The following is a 15,019-nucleotide window of genomic DNA, read 5'->3' as shown; positions in this document are numbered from 1 at the left end:
TGATTACTTGTCGCAACCAAAAGGAGATTGAGTTCTTAGAGACTGGTTTCTTCACCTGACCAGTTGAGACGAATAAGCTCTTGATCTCCGGTCGAAGCCTGGAGGTCCTTTCAAGGTATTTTCTTACTTCTCTGACAGGGCATAAGAGTAAGTCTTTAGGGTTGTCTGACCTAGGGATCGCTGGGACAGAAAAGCCCTCGAACCGAGGATCCCAAAAGGCTGGGTTCTGCGTTTTGGCCACAAAGTTAGGGACGAACCGAAAGGAGGCCTCCCGCCAGCCTTTTGAGTGTGAAACTTCGTACGATAATCCGTGCAACTCACTAACCCTCTTCGCTGAAGCCAGGACTAAGAGGAAGACCGTTTTGAGGGCGAGATCCTTGTCCAGGATGTCCTTGAGGGGCTCAAAGGGAGGTTCTGACAGGGCTTTGAGTACTATGGCTAGGTCCCACTGCGGTACCCTCACCTCCTGTGGGGGGCACGACTGCTCAAAACTCCTGATGAACATCAAGATGTGCCGAGAGGATCCCAAGTCAATGCCCCTCAGGAGGAAGACTTGACCTAACGCTGCCCTCACTCCCTTTATTGCCGGAATGGACGAGCCCAAATCGTCCCTGAGATACACCAGGAAGTCCGCCACGCCGTGGATCAAGGCCCCCAAGGGCTTGATATTACGGGAAGCGCACCATTTCAAGAAGACTGCCCATTTTGCTTGGTAGACAGTAATAGAGGACCGCCTTAAGTAACCTGACATCCTCGTCGCGGTCCTCTATGAGAATCCATCCTTCTTCAGAAGCCGCTCAATAACCTCCACGCGTGAAGGCGGAGGGACCGAGGGTTTTCGTGAAACCTTAGGAAGTGGGGTTGACGAAGAAGGTCCGGCCTGTCCGGGAGAGGCCAAGGAGGAAGAAGGGCCAGTTCTTTTAAGTCTGCGAACCACTTCCTCTCCGGCCACCAAGGCGCGACCAAAGTCATCTGAAGGTTGGCTGTTGTCCGTACTCTGTTGAGGACTTGACGTATCATTACGAAGGGCGGGAAAGCGTACACATCGAGGCCGTCCCAAGGGTGCTGGAAGGCCTTCTCGAACGCCGCTGACGGATCTGGAACTGGAGAACAGAACACGGGGAGTTGGGCGTTCAAACGTGTGGCGAATAAGTCTACTACTGGGGAACCCCACTTCAGTATGACTGACTGAGCTGTGCTTGGATGTGGAGTCCACTCTGACCCTATTACTTGGCCTACTCTGCTGAGGCCGTCCGCCAGGACGTTCCTCTTTCCCGGGATGAACCTTGCTGTGAACTCGATCCCTTCTTCTGCTACCCATTCCTGAAGTTCCGTCGATAACGAACATAGCTCTTTCGACCCCCTTTCTTCTTTACGTAGGCTACTACTGTGGCGTTGTCGCACATCAATGCTACCGTGTTCCCCCGGAGGAGATGAACGAATTCTCGACTCGCTCTCAGCACAGCCATCATCTCTAGCATGTTTATGTGGTGCTTTGCTTCTTCGCTCGACCAATTTCCCTTTGTCGATTGGTCGAGTAGGTGAGCGCCCCAACCTTCCTTCGACGCATCCGTAAACAATAGGACTTCCGGAGGGTCGGGGGCGAAGGGCATCCCCAGCTCTGTGTTCCTCCTGTCGTGCCACCACTGCAAGGCTACCTTCGCTTCTGGGTAGACCGGAACCAGTTTGTGGGGGTTTCTCCCCTGGGTCCAATGCTCTTTCAGGTTCCACTGCACCGCTCGAAGTTTGAGTCTCCCTTGTGGCACTAACTTTTCCACGGACACTAGGTGGCCCAACAACCTCTGCCAATCCTTGGCCCTCCTGGGCAGGTCCAACAGAAAGGGTTGCAGAACACGCTCTAGGTTCTCCAACCTCTCCAACGAAGGGAATGCTCTCACTAGCTGGGTGTCCAAGACCATCCCCAAGTAGGTCATCTTGGTGGAGGGGATCAGCTGGGACTTCGCTACGTTGACCGTCATACCCAACTGCTCGCAGAGACGAAGTAACTTCCCGCCTTGTTCCTTCAATTTTTCCTTTGAGGCTGAAAGAAACAACCAATCGTCCAGGTACCGGATCAGACGGATGCCCTGCTCGTGAGCCCATACGGAGACTGTCGTGAAGACTCTTGTAAACACTTGAGGAGCCGTCGACAGCCCGAAGCAAAGGGTCTTGAATTGTAGCACTCGGGAATCCCACTTTATCCTGAGGAACTTCCTGCTGGAGGGATGGACGGGGATTTGGAAGTAGGCATCCTTGAGGTCCAGGGATATCATGAAGTCCCCTTCCCTCAAGGTGGCCAACACTGTCTTTGCAGTGTCCATCTTGAACTCGGTTTTCGCCACAAACTTGTTGAGGGCCGACAGGTCTATTACTGGTCTCCATCCCCCTGTCACCTTTTCCACTAGGAAGAGCCTGCTGTAGAACCCCGGGCCGGGCTCTTCGACTAGTTCCAACGCTCCCTTGGAGATCATGGCCGACACTTATTCCTGTAGAGCAGCCCGTTTCAAGGGGTCTTTGGGAATCAGCCACTCCGCCTGAAGGGCTGGAATAAGAGGGGGAGGTTCCGCTAAGAAGGGTGGTCTGTAACCTTCCCTCAGGATTGTCACCGTCCAGGGATCCGCACCGTAATCCCGCCATGCTTGCCAAGAGTGTCTGAGACATCCCCTCACCTGAGGCTCCTGTAGGGGTAGGGGGCCTTGCCTCCTATCTCCTTCTGGAGGAGCGTCCGGACTGGGGTGCCTTGGTACCTCTACAGGGGGGGGGGGGGGGGCCTGCGTTGTCTGCTGCCAGGGAGCCGCAGGCGGCTCTCCTCTAGGTTGAGCTGGAGAGGAACGGGAAGTGTGAGGGCCGTCCACGGAGGGCCTCCTGGGAGGTGGGCGCCTCATAGGGGGAGGTCTATGGTCTCCCATGTCCTTCATCTTCCTCACCCGTTCCATCGACGTCGTTGCTCCCTGGACAAATTGTGAGTCTGGCACCGATTTTATCATGGCTGGGATAAAAGATATTTAGTATGGCCAAATATATTTTAAGAAATAATTTTTTCCTATCTATAAAAACCTAAGTCCTTTAGGTTAAACTTGCTACCTCATTCACCCCGCAATTCTGAGGCAAGGGCCAAAGTGGCTACTCAGTAACCTTGTAGATGTGGGCCATCCCCACCACCCCCCAGTAAATACCAACACCCTTTATAAATTTCAACAGCCAAGTTCCCAGCTTTGCTGAACTCATACAGTACTCCTATTGAAGGACTTGTGTTTGTATAGTTAGGAAAAATATAAAATATTTGATAAAAGTTTTGATGTTATGAAAGACTGATTAAGTGTCACTACTGTACATGGTCATTTCCTTCCTTTTTCAGGTGAGAAGAGAACACCAATACAAATGGCTAAGAAAAGAAGTGGTATTAGGAAACCAGCAGAGCAGGCATCTTCTTCAGTTTTGTTCCTAAATCAGCGCAACACTGTCTGGAGAAAGGAACTCTTAAAAAGGATGCGTATGATTACAGTGATTCATCCAAACCTGAGCAAAACTATTCTATTACAGTTGTTGAGGGAGTGAGTTTAAAAAGAGATACTGTATCTTTAAAAAAAACTCCTTAAGACAAATGCCAAATAAACAACCAGAGAGGCTTAGAGTTCTCACACCTGTGTGTTTAGCTAGCGTAAAAAATATAAATCTCAAAGCACCAACTTCGACTAGTCTGATTAAAGTAGAAGAAATTGATAAATCTACCACTAGTCTAGTTAAAGTAGAACCAGTTGATAAACCTGCCAGGTCACCTACATCACAAGTGTTAAGTGTCAAAGTGCCAGTGGCCTTGAAAGTTGTTGAACATTTGGTTGATGCCACATCAATTAATGGGCCTCTTTCATCTCTAGTTCATCATTCGTGTAAGAATGGCAGCCAAAAGGATTCTCCGGGAGAGCAGGTTGGTTTAATTTGATGAGATTCTGTATGTGATATTTTTTTTATTTGACAGAAGTTATTTGGAATACCTCTTTACTTGCAAAGATGTGTAAAGAACCAGTGAAGGTGTGATTTGAATGAGTGTTGAGTTATTGTATTTCTTGAATGCATTACTATGTGATTAAGACTTTAGGCAAAGTCTAAGAACCCTAATTTTTATATGTAATTCATTGGTACAAAACTAGTTTGGTTGTTGAAGCTTTTATTCAGGGTAGTTACAGGCGGAGGTGAGAAATAGAGGGATTTGCCGCCCCCTGTCTGTTTATTCTCATGAGAGGATCTCTCCGTTGTGCAGTTACCGCTGGACCTTTGTTATTTTTTCCTTGGAAGAGTTTTTTTTTTTTTTTATCTGAGTGAGATTCAATATTGGAAATGAGGTGGTTTTATTACAAAAATGATGACGGTGTTCTGTGGTAGCATAATTTTTCCCCCACAATAACACACTAGGATTTCCCTTGTATAGAGCACAAAGATTGATGGCTGTCTTATAGTGGAACCAGTTCCAGCTCGTAGAAGAAGAGCAGTTTGCTGGCCATTCAGGAAAAGTTTGACCTGGAAGTCACAAGCACTCAGATTTATTATAACCTCTCTCTGGTGGAGGCAGCAAAACTTGAGATATTTCATTGATCTCTCCTATCAGGAAGCTTGTTTTGCAGACTTGGTTCTGGATAGAAACTACTGTACACAGTCCCTGTTAGCTTCAATGAAGGAGGGTGACCTATGACTTCTGGAACCTCTTATAAGTCAGAGAATTGTATTACAATTTAAGGCTTTGTGCTTTAGACTAGACTCTGTAGCCCCCTAGGTGTTCATTCACATATATTTGTCTTGGTATGAGTCAATTTGGTCAGGATACAGGTTTTTCTTTCTCAATGATGAACTGGTTCTTGCATCTTCAAGAGTGCAGTTGCTTCATGATGAGAATTATCATCTTTGTATTTTGTCACTGGGGATTTTAAGAAATGGTGGGAGCTGGATCTTTTTCCCAAATGTCAAGTAAAAATTTTGCCATGTAAATCAATGTGGTAGCAGTAATAGTTAACTCTTGATATTTAGAACAGTAAGCTCAATGCGTTGAAACTATGGACGGAACTACTGACATGAACATTCCAAGGCAGGTTGATCTGTCACACTTTTATGAACATCATCACAATACAGCAGTAGCACATATTAAGCAGGGGAAGGATGTGGTGATCTTTCCCCTCTGAAAGTTCTCGAGAGTAGATATCTGTACTTGTTTGGGCAGATAGCCAAGCATATACTAGGAACATAACTTGCAGAGGAAGTGTGTTGTCTTACCAGCTTGGTTATCAGTATTAAGTAGTGGGAATGAAGTGGTTACTATACAGTGAACCCTCGTTTATCGCGGTAGATAGGTTCCAGACGCGGGCGCGATAGGTGAAAATCCGCGAAGTAGTGACAGCATATTTACCTATTTATTTAACATGTATATTCGGACTTTTAAAACCTTCCCTTGTACGTAGTACTGTTAACAAACCACCCTTTAATGTACAGAACACTTAATGCATGTACTACAGCACCCTAAACTAAAACAGGCACAAATATTAAAGGCGATTTTATATCATGTGTTTCCTAAACACCTAAAAAGCACGATAAAAAATGGCAACCAATGTTTTGTTTACGTTCATCTCTGATCATAATGAAGAAACAAACTCATTTAGTGTACACATATATGTACGTATGGTTAGTTTTTGCATCGATTATATTGATTATACAGTACTGTATGTTGATTTTTTTATTACCAATGTTTTAGTTTACGTATTTTTCTTAGGACTTCCAAATGAAATCTTTTTCTTTATGACGCCGCCTGAAACGACGGCGTGTACGCTCAGTAAACAACCACGCTCAGAACAAACAAGGCATTTAACACGCATGATGATAGTGATAAATAATGATACAGTACATACAGTATTTACAGTACAAAGCATTTACAAAATATGTTACCTTACAAATATAAATTATACAGTACTTGTACGTAGCAAAGCAGGAAAACAATTTGAGAGAGAGAGAGAGAGAGAGAGAGAGAGAGAGAGAGAGAGAGAGAGAGAGAGAGAGAGAGAGAGAGAGAGAGAGAGAGAGAGAGATTGTTTTACGTACGTAAATGTAAATTTTAAACAAAAAAAATATGATAGGTTACAACATGTAGACTTTTAAAACCTTCCCTTTAACTTAATGCATACAGTACGTACATTACTAAACTATAAAACAGGTTAAAGTAAAAAATAAAGATTGTTACTGTACTCACCACGAAAGAAGTTCAAGAAAAACTTGAATGACGATGGCGATGAATTTGCTGCACAGTAGAAATGATGATGATGAAGCTGATGATGTGTTCTACTGTGCAGTCAATGATAGTATTTTACGTCTCTTCAGACGGAGGTGTCTTTTCCTGGGACACCTCTTCAACTTCTTCAATTTCTTCCGAAGGCGTACTAGCAGGAGGAACTGGCTCTTTTTTGCGAGGCTGAAAAAACATTGTGATCGGAAGCTGTTGCCGCTGCTTCTTTTTTCGATCCAAGAGCATCCTGTAGGGAGTCGTGATGTCATCGACCTTGTTGCAGAATTGCATCGAGCGAACCATATCCTCGTCCCACTCTTGCAACATTTCTTTCGCCTCCTTCATATGGTTGCAGAACTTGGCGAGCCGTTCTAATGTTAAGCCCGTTTCTTCTACATTTTCTTGGGTCTCTTCCTGGGTACCCTCACTCTCTTCCTCACTTGCCGATTTCGTCAGGTCTTCGAGGTCTGCGTCAGTTAGGGGCTGGGAATGGCAGTCCAACAACTCGTCGACGTCTTCAGTCGTCATGTCGCCAAACCCATCACCCCCAATTATGGCAGCCAACTGCACAGATTTCCGTATTGCAGAGTGTTGGATTTCCGACGGAGTAAATCCCTTGTCGTCGTAAACAATATCGGGCCACAGCTTCTTCCAGCTCGCATTTACGGTTGCAGGTTTCATCTCTTGAAGTGCCTTTTGAATGTTCTGCAGGCACGTGGCTATGGTGTACTGCCGCCAGTACGCCTTCAAGTTGAAGTCTTCATCCTCGTCATCTTGGGCAGCATCCACACACGCAACGAGGTCCGCCAAGGTATTCTTCGTGTAGAGGGCCTTGAACGCCCTGATAACCCCCTGGTCCATTGGTTGAATTAATGACGTGGTGTTGGGTGGCAGGAACTCAACCTGAACGCCCTCACGCGACAGGTCAGTTGCGTGTCCACCAGCGTTATCCATAAGGAGAAGGATCTTGAATGGCAAGCCCTTCTCTAAGAGATATTCATGGACTTGCGGGATGAAACACTGGTGGAACCAGTTGGAGGTCAGCATCTTCGTAATCCATGCTTTTTGATTATGCATCCAGTACACGGGAAGGAGATTCTTATTTTTGTTTTTCAAAGCGCGAGGATTTTTCGACTTATAAATAAGCCCCGGCTTTAACAAAAATCCAGCAGCATTGCCACACATCACGAGGGTAACGCGATCCTTGAATGCCTTAAAGCCAGAGGCTTTGGCTTCCTCTTTGAACAGGAAAGTTCGCGACGGCATTCTCTTCCAAAACAAGCCGGTTTCATCCATATTAAACACTTGTTCCGGCTTGTATCCACCTTCAGCGATAATGTTCTTGAAAGTCTGGTTCACGTAAGTTTCAGCAGCGGCAGTGTCAGCGGAAGCAGACTCCCCATGCAGGGAAACGCTTTTCAGGGCGAAGCGTTTCTGAAACTTCGCGAACCATCCTTTGCTGGCGGAAAAACGTTGTTTCTGACGCTGGGAATCAGTGGAGGTCCCTGGTTGAGGATCATCTACATCATCATCTTCTTCAGCATGGTCGCCATCGTCGTCATGAGGTTCCTTTGCCGCAAAATTCTCATACAAGCTCAAAGCCTTTGTTCGGATGGTGTTCGTATCCAACGCTATGTTCTTCTTCCGACAGTCGGCAATCCACACAGCTAAAGCACCTTCCATGCGTACGATCGTTTTATTACGCGTTGTAACGACTCGCTTCGCTGATCTGCTAAAGGTGATTGCAGCAGTCTTTCTAATGTTCGCCTCGTCCTTCTTGATGTAGCGAACGGTGGATTCGTTGATGCCAAAATGGCGGCCGGCGGCCGCGTAACTTCTACCATCTTTTAACATGTCGAGAAGCGTAACCTTCTCAGCTATCGTCATCATTCTTCGGTGGCGTTTAGGCTCACTACCAGCCTTACTAGAAGCAGAACGCTTGGGAGCCATTGTAACAGAAAGTTCAACAAAAAGTTCAACTTAAAACAGTCGCACACAGCACAGATTAAACTTCACAAAGTTAAGAACGTCTACTCAGCAATACGCGGAAAGAGAAAGTGAACGATGCAGACCCGCGAGAACTGTGATGCTGGAAGTTGAAGATGCGGGCAAAACACCAATCACAGGCTAGATAACAAAACTTGAGTTTTGATTCGTCATCTATCAGCGCTTGAACCAATCACAACCCGTCTTACAGTACATGGTGCGTTGGTTACTCATAGAAGATGCCCCGCGCATACTGAACGTACGTAGATTAAGTACAAGGGTACCGTAATAATAATAAATAATGATAATAATACTGTACAGTAATAATAATAATAATAATGATTAATAATAATAACAATAATAATTTTATTAACAACAACAACAACAATAATAATAATAACAATAATAATAAAAATTTACGTACGTACGCTATTTTACGCCTCTCTCTCTCTCTCTCTCTCTCTCTCTCTCTCTCTCTCTTTCTCTCTCTCTCTCGTACGCTTACAGTACTTATTCGAAATGTGATTTTTGCAACAAAGAATATTATTGGATGCAGTACTGTACTACGTACGTATACATACAAAAGATTCATGGAAAAGAAGCACATCCATTACAGTACACACCATTCTAATATGGTATGACTGCATCTGATTTGCGTTTCATGTTCGATTTAATATGATATTTTCATAATAAAATAAATTTTTGAATATACTTACCCGCTGGTTATATAAAAGAGCTGAAGACCCTGGCGTCAGGGACTTCAGCTCTTTTATATAACCAGCGGGTAAGTTTTATATTTAAAATTTACTACGTACTGAATTATCGTATGATCACATTCTCTTTTCGTGTTTTATTTCTTTCTGTGCTGAATTATATATCATATGTAATGCAATGAACAATCAGTAAGAGCAGATATTACTAATTACAGTATTAATGGAATTACAGGTAACAAAATATCGTATTTGGTTATCTTCAGATTTCGCGGTATTTTCGAATTTTCCGGAAAATACGCGATATGTATATATATATGGGTTATGGGAAAACCCCGCGAAGTGGTGAATCCGCGATTGTCGAACCGCGAAGTAGCGAGGGTTCACTGTATTGTGGGATGGCACTTGAGAGGTCTGGGAGACACTGTTGAGCAGTTTGATTGTCACTCTTTGTGTATGTATGTGTGTCAGTGGGGTTTGTTTGAACTGAAAAACCAAAGCGTTGAGGACAAGGTGGTGATCTTGACAAACCCAAGGCTGTGTATCTAGATGTACAGGTAGTCGCCGACTTACGACCAAGAGACGAGTCGTAAGTCAAGTTCGCCGTATGTCGAAATAGAAAAGTGATGTTTCCGTAGGTTTATTTTGATACGTTATGATTCGGCAATCTTCTGGATCATATTTTGTCAATATTTTCTTACTGTCTATCATTATTCAATTTTCTTGTTTCATAGGATATCATATGCTTTATAAATGCATTTTTGTATTCTATTTATCAATTTTGGAAGCATTTTACAATCGAGTACTGAAAATTTTGTTTACCTTTGGTTATGATAAGCTTATCTGAAAGTGCCGCTACCTACCGTATCAAAATATGGCGTACATACGTATGGCATATTTTTTTATCATTTCTTAACTTATTAGAAATATCTTCATGATGAATATTACATCATCGCCAATATGTTACAGGAAATCAGTTTCCATACAGTTCGTCTAATCATTAGGTATAATGCGAAATCGTTGTAGCTCTTTCTGTGTGTGTGTGTGTGTGTGCTCGATCTTGCAATCGCATACGGGTAGTTCATTTTTAAAGCTTCATACAGTATTCTAGTTCAATATTAAGCCTTTATATTTCATTAGACATTACTGTGTTTAATTGAGGTTTATTAAAGCACGTTTATATTTTAGTTTTCAATTTCTTGAGCATATCAATAATCAACAAATACTTTTGATTTACTTTCGGTTGGCATCAGCTGATCTCAAGGTCACGCTGCCGTATTACTATTATGAGCACATAATATAGTGCGAATAACACTTATTTATATAATTTTCTTGACATTCGAAATTTCCTCATAATGCATATTACATCAGCGCCAATATGTTATAGGTTATCACATTTTCCATACAGTTCGTATATAGACCTTATTATTAGTTATAAAAGGAATACGCTCTCTCTCTCTCTATCTCTCTCTCTTGGCTTCCCGTCCGAGGAAAGGTCTTGCGACCCTCCTCAGCCTTGCTATCCTGTTGTCTGATGGCAAGGCTTTGTGGAGATTGGTGTCTAATATCATGCCTAGATATACCAGTCATCGAGTTGGAAGCAGAGAAGACTTCTCGAGGTTTACCATGATCCCTAGATCTTGGCAAAGCCCCAGAAGCTTGTCTCGGTGTCGAAGAAGGGTCGACTCCGAGTCTGCCAGGATCAGCCAGTCGTCCAGATAGCGGAGGAGAGATAGCGGAGGAGACGGATGCCGATCCTGTGTGCCCACGAAGAAATCAGGGTGAACACACTGGTGAACACCTGAGGTGCTATGGAGAGACCGAAACACAGCACCTTAAACTGGTAGGTCTTGTTGTCTAGGCTGAACCTCAAGTACTTCCTGGAAGACGGATGGACTGGGATCTGTAAGTATGCGTCCTTTAAATCCAGAGTACACATGAAGTCTTGCGGTCTCACTGCAAGTCTGACCGTGTCCGCTGTCTCCATGCTGAACGGAGTTTGCTTGACAAACTTGTTCAGAGCTGAGAGGTCGATGCCAGGTCTCCAACCTCCAGACGCCTTCTTTACAAGAAAGAGTCGGCTGAAGAATCCTGGGGAACCGTCGACGACCTCCTGGAGAGCATCCTTCTTAAGCATGGTCTCGACTTCTGCCCGAAGGGCTAGCCCCTTTACCGATCCCATGGCATAGGAGCTCAACGACACTGGATTCGCTGTCAGGGGAGGAAAAAATGTTATGAACGGGACATGATATCCTTGACTGATCACAGAGATCGTCCAGGAATTGGCCCCGAGTTGCTGCCACCTGTCCGAGCAACTTTGTAGGCATCCCCCCACTGGTGGACATGCAGGGGGATTGCCAATCATAGTGTTTACGGCCTCGGCCGCTCCCCCTAGGATTCTTACCTCCCCTGGAGGACTTATCGCCTTTCTTGTCCTTGACAGGAAAGGGCTGCTATTTAGACACCTTGGCCTTCGCTGCCGGAGCCTGTCTCGGTGTCTTAGACTGACGAGGCTGCTGAGGTTGTTGAGGAGCTGGAGGTTTGTAGGGCCGAGATGTGAGGGCCCTTTGGAGGAGCGAATACTGATTCGACTTCCTCCACCTCACAGCTGTCCGTTCTACATCCTTTGGCTCGAACAAACTCTCTCCAAGGATGGAGGTGTGTCTAAGCCTGCTGACATCCACGGCTGGGACCCTCGAGTGGAACCTCTCGGTCACGGCATCCCGACGTTTTAGGATCGAGTTAGCCCACAAGTTCGAAACTTGGTGTGCTAAAAACTTGATGGAGCGCGTGCCCGAGAGGAGGAAAGTCTCAAGGGCTTAACTGGTGCTCTCCTTGGACAAGTCCTCGGATCGCATTAGGATGCCCAGAGACCCCAGCCACGAAGTGGCCTGCATGGCACACTTCGCAACCTTCTCCTGGCTTAGGATCTCCGTAGCTGAGAATGTCACCTGCCGGGTGGAGAGTTTCTCGAAAGAAATCCCTCTAGAGAGCTCTTCCACAGAGTGGTGGAGGGGAAGAGCTAAACCGGACTCCCCCATGATCTCGAAGTACCTCCTCTGCTGTACGCGAGGAGGTAGGAGGAGTCTGTTCCTGGCAGAGGAACGGCTGGAGGAGGAGAGTTCGGCGAGCTGGCCCTCGACCTTGTCTCTGGCACCCTTCACTCCCTGGGACCTGGGCAAAGCTGCGCTGGCCTTTGAGAGCTTCTGGGTACCGTAGACCTGGTCCAGGACCGTGTCCTTGCCTTCGCGAGGGGCGGTCTCGGGGTCCTTGAATCCATTGAGTCACCTCATCAACCTCAGGACCTGCCAGAAGGCATGCTCCGACTCTTGCTGTTCTCCTCCTTGCGGGCTGGCAGCGAGGTCTCCTGTCCCCAGTAGCTCTACCTGGGGAGAAACGTGGACGTCCTCCTGGGGTCTCGGTAGCTCCGGTCAAATCCGGGTGGAAGACTTAGGGACAGTCTTCGAGTCCTTACGCTCCCTCCTGGGAGGGATACAGGAGTCAAGCAAAGAAGTCTGGGGGCTCCTCTACACGCGAGATGATTCTCTTCCTCGATGTGGGGTTCATCCCATTGGTGCCGTGGGAGAACGCCTCACCTCGCTGGAATCCCCTGAGGACGGAAAGGCTTCGTCCACAGGGGAAGGAGAAAACGTTTGTGAAGGGGAAGGGGCCTTCCCGACGGACTTCTTGGGAGCCAACTTAACCCTGAGAGAAGTAACCAAGAAGTCCACTCCAGACGCCTTCTTTACAAGAAAGAGTCGGCTGAAGAATCCTGGGGAACCGTCGACGACCTCCTGGAGAGCATCCTTCTTAAGCATGGTCTCGACTTCTGCCCGAAGGGCTAGCCCCTTTACCGATCCCATGGCATAGGAGCTCAATGACACTGGATTCGCTGTCAGGGGAGGAAAAAATGTTATGAACGGGACATGATATCCTTGACTGATCACAGAGATCGTCCAGGAATTGGCCCCGAGTTGCTGCCACCTGTCCGAGCAACTTTGTAGACATCCCCCCACTGGTGGACATGCAGGGGGATTGCCAATCATAGCGTTTACGGCCTCGGCCGCTCCCCCTAGGATTCTTACCTCCCCTGGAGGACTTATCGCCTTTCTTGTCCTTGACAGGAAAGGGCTGCTATTTAGACACCTTGGCCTTCGCTGCCGGAGCCTGTCTCGGTGTCTTAGACTGACGAGGCTGCTGAGGTTGTTGAGGAGCTGGAGGTTTGTAGGGCCGAGATGTGAGAGCCCTTTGGAGGAGCGAATACTGATTCGACTTCCTCCACCTCACAGCTGTCCATTCTACATCCTTTGGCTCGAACAAACTCTCTCCAAGGATGGAGGTGTGTCTAAGCCTGCTGACATCCACGGCTGGGACCCTCGAGTGGAACCTCTCGGTCACGGCATCCCGACGTTTTAGGATCGAGTTAGCCCACAAGTTCGAAACTTGGTGTGCTAAAAACTTGATGGAGCGCGTGCCCGAGAGGAGGAAAGTCTCAAGGGCTTAACTGGTGCTCTCCTTGGACAAGTCCTCGGATCGCATTAGGATGCCCAGAGACCCCAGCCAGATGTCCAGCCACGAAGTGGCCTGCATGGCACACTTCGCAACCTTCTCCTGGCTTAGGATCTCCGTAGCTGAGAATGTCACCTGCCGGGTGGAGAGTTTCTCGAAAGAAATCCCTCTAGAGAGCTCTTCCACAGAGTGGTGGAGGGGAAGAGCTAAACCGGACTCCCCCATGATCTCGAAGTACCTCCTCTGCTGTACGCGAGGAGGTAGGAGGAGTCTGTTCCTGGCAGAGGAACGGCTGGAGGAGGCGAGTTCGGCGAGCTGGCCCTCGACCTTGTCTCTGGCACCCTTCACTCCCTGGGATCTGGGCAAAGCTGCGCTGGCTTTGAGAGCTTCTGGGTACCGTAGACCTGGTCCAGGACCGTGTCCTTGCCTTCGCGAGGGGCGGTCTCGGGGTCCTTGAATCCATTGAGTCACCTCATCAACCTCAGGACCTGCCAGAAGGCATGCTCCGACTCTTGCTGTTCTCCTCCTTGCGGGCTGGCAGCGAGGTCTCCTGTCCCCAGTAGCTCTACCTGGGGAGAAACGTGGACGTCCTCCTGGGGTCTCGGTAGCTCCGGTCAAATCCGGGTGGAAGACTTAGGGACAGTCTTCGAGTCCTTACGCTCCCTCCTGGGAGGGATACAGGAGTCAAGCAAAGAAGTCTGGGGGCTCCTCTACACGCGAGATGATTCTCTTCCTCGATGTGGGGTTCATCCCATTGGTGCCGTGGGAGAACGCCTCACCTCGCTGGAATCCCCTGAGGACGGAAAGGCTTCGTCCACAGGGGAAGGAGAAAACGTTTGTGAAGGGGAAGGGGCCTTCCCGACGGACTTCTTGGGAGCCAACTTAACCCTGAGAGAAGTAACCAAGAAGTCCATTCCTCTCCTTCTCTTCAGCGGGGAAGTGGGAGCCGTTGCTCAGTCCCAGATCAGCGAGGGCCGGCTCCATTGCCTGTACGACCGCTTTGATCAGGGATCCAAACCAAGGCTGGCGGCTGACCGATGCAGTGTCAGCAACACCCGCTGGAGGGAAGGGGATCAGCTGATCCTTAGGAGTGGATACTATAGGGCCTGCCTGAAAAGAAGAAGAATGTTGCATGGACCTCTCCGAAGATTCTTCCAGCTCCTGGACTAGCGTAGCTCTGCGCTTACGGGGTGGAGATCGCGATGACGAGGCTCTGGAAGCACGCGTCCCCGACGGCTCGCACGGTTGGGCGCGCTGCGAAACCCGGCGGGAATCGCTGGCGGCGTCACGGGATGGTTGAATCGCCGGTTCGCGCGCGGGCGAGGGTGCGCGCAGCTGCAAGGGAGAGCGATGGCGTGTAGGCGATCGGTGGCGTGTAGGCGATCGGTGGCGCGTAGCGCGAACAGGCGAGTTAGCGCACGGGCGTGTCGGAGACCTATGGCGATCCGGTGCAGGGGCGCGTAGGAGAGCGCTTGTGCGCAGGTGCGCGTTCCTAGGGAACCAGCTGGGGCGCAGGACCAGAAGACGATGATTTGCGCAAGGGCGAACG

General features: G+C 47.8%; 2 protein-coding genes across 4 annotated transcripts in view; both read right to left on the bottom strand.

The window, feature by feature from the left end:
* LOC137625085 (serine-rich adhesin for platelets-like) overlaps window positions 1-2,103 on the bottom strand; it is a 78,728-nt gene extending 76,625 nt beyond the window's left edge. Inside the window, exon 1 of the mRNA XM_068356016.1 lies at window positions 1,140-2,103. Coding sequence (XP_068212117.1) covers window positions 1,140-2,103 — 964 coding nt within the window. The remainder of the gene's footprint in view (window positions 1-1,139) is intronic.
* LOC137624250 (uncharacterized) overlaps window positions 1-15,019 on the bottom strand; it is a 75,305-nt gene that overhangs the window by 34,312 nt on the left and 25,974 nt on the right. The window lies entirely within an intron of this gene.

Source organism: Palaemon carinicauda, chromosome 31 (assembly GCF_036898095.1).
Source record: "Palaemon carinicauda isolate YSFRI2023 chromosome 31, ASM3689809v2, whole genome shotgun sequence".
In the NCBI taxonomy this organism is placed as follows: Eukaryota; Metazoa; Arthropoda; class Malacostraca; order Decapoda; family Palaemonidae; genus Palaemon; species Palaemon carinicauda.
The sequence above is the reverse complement of the archived record's forward strand: the minus strand, read 5'-3'. Positions and strand labels throughout refer to the sequence as shown.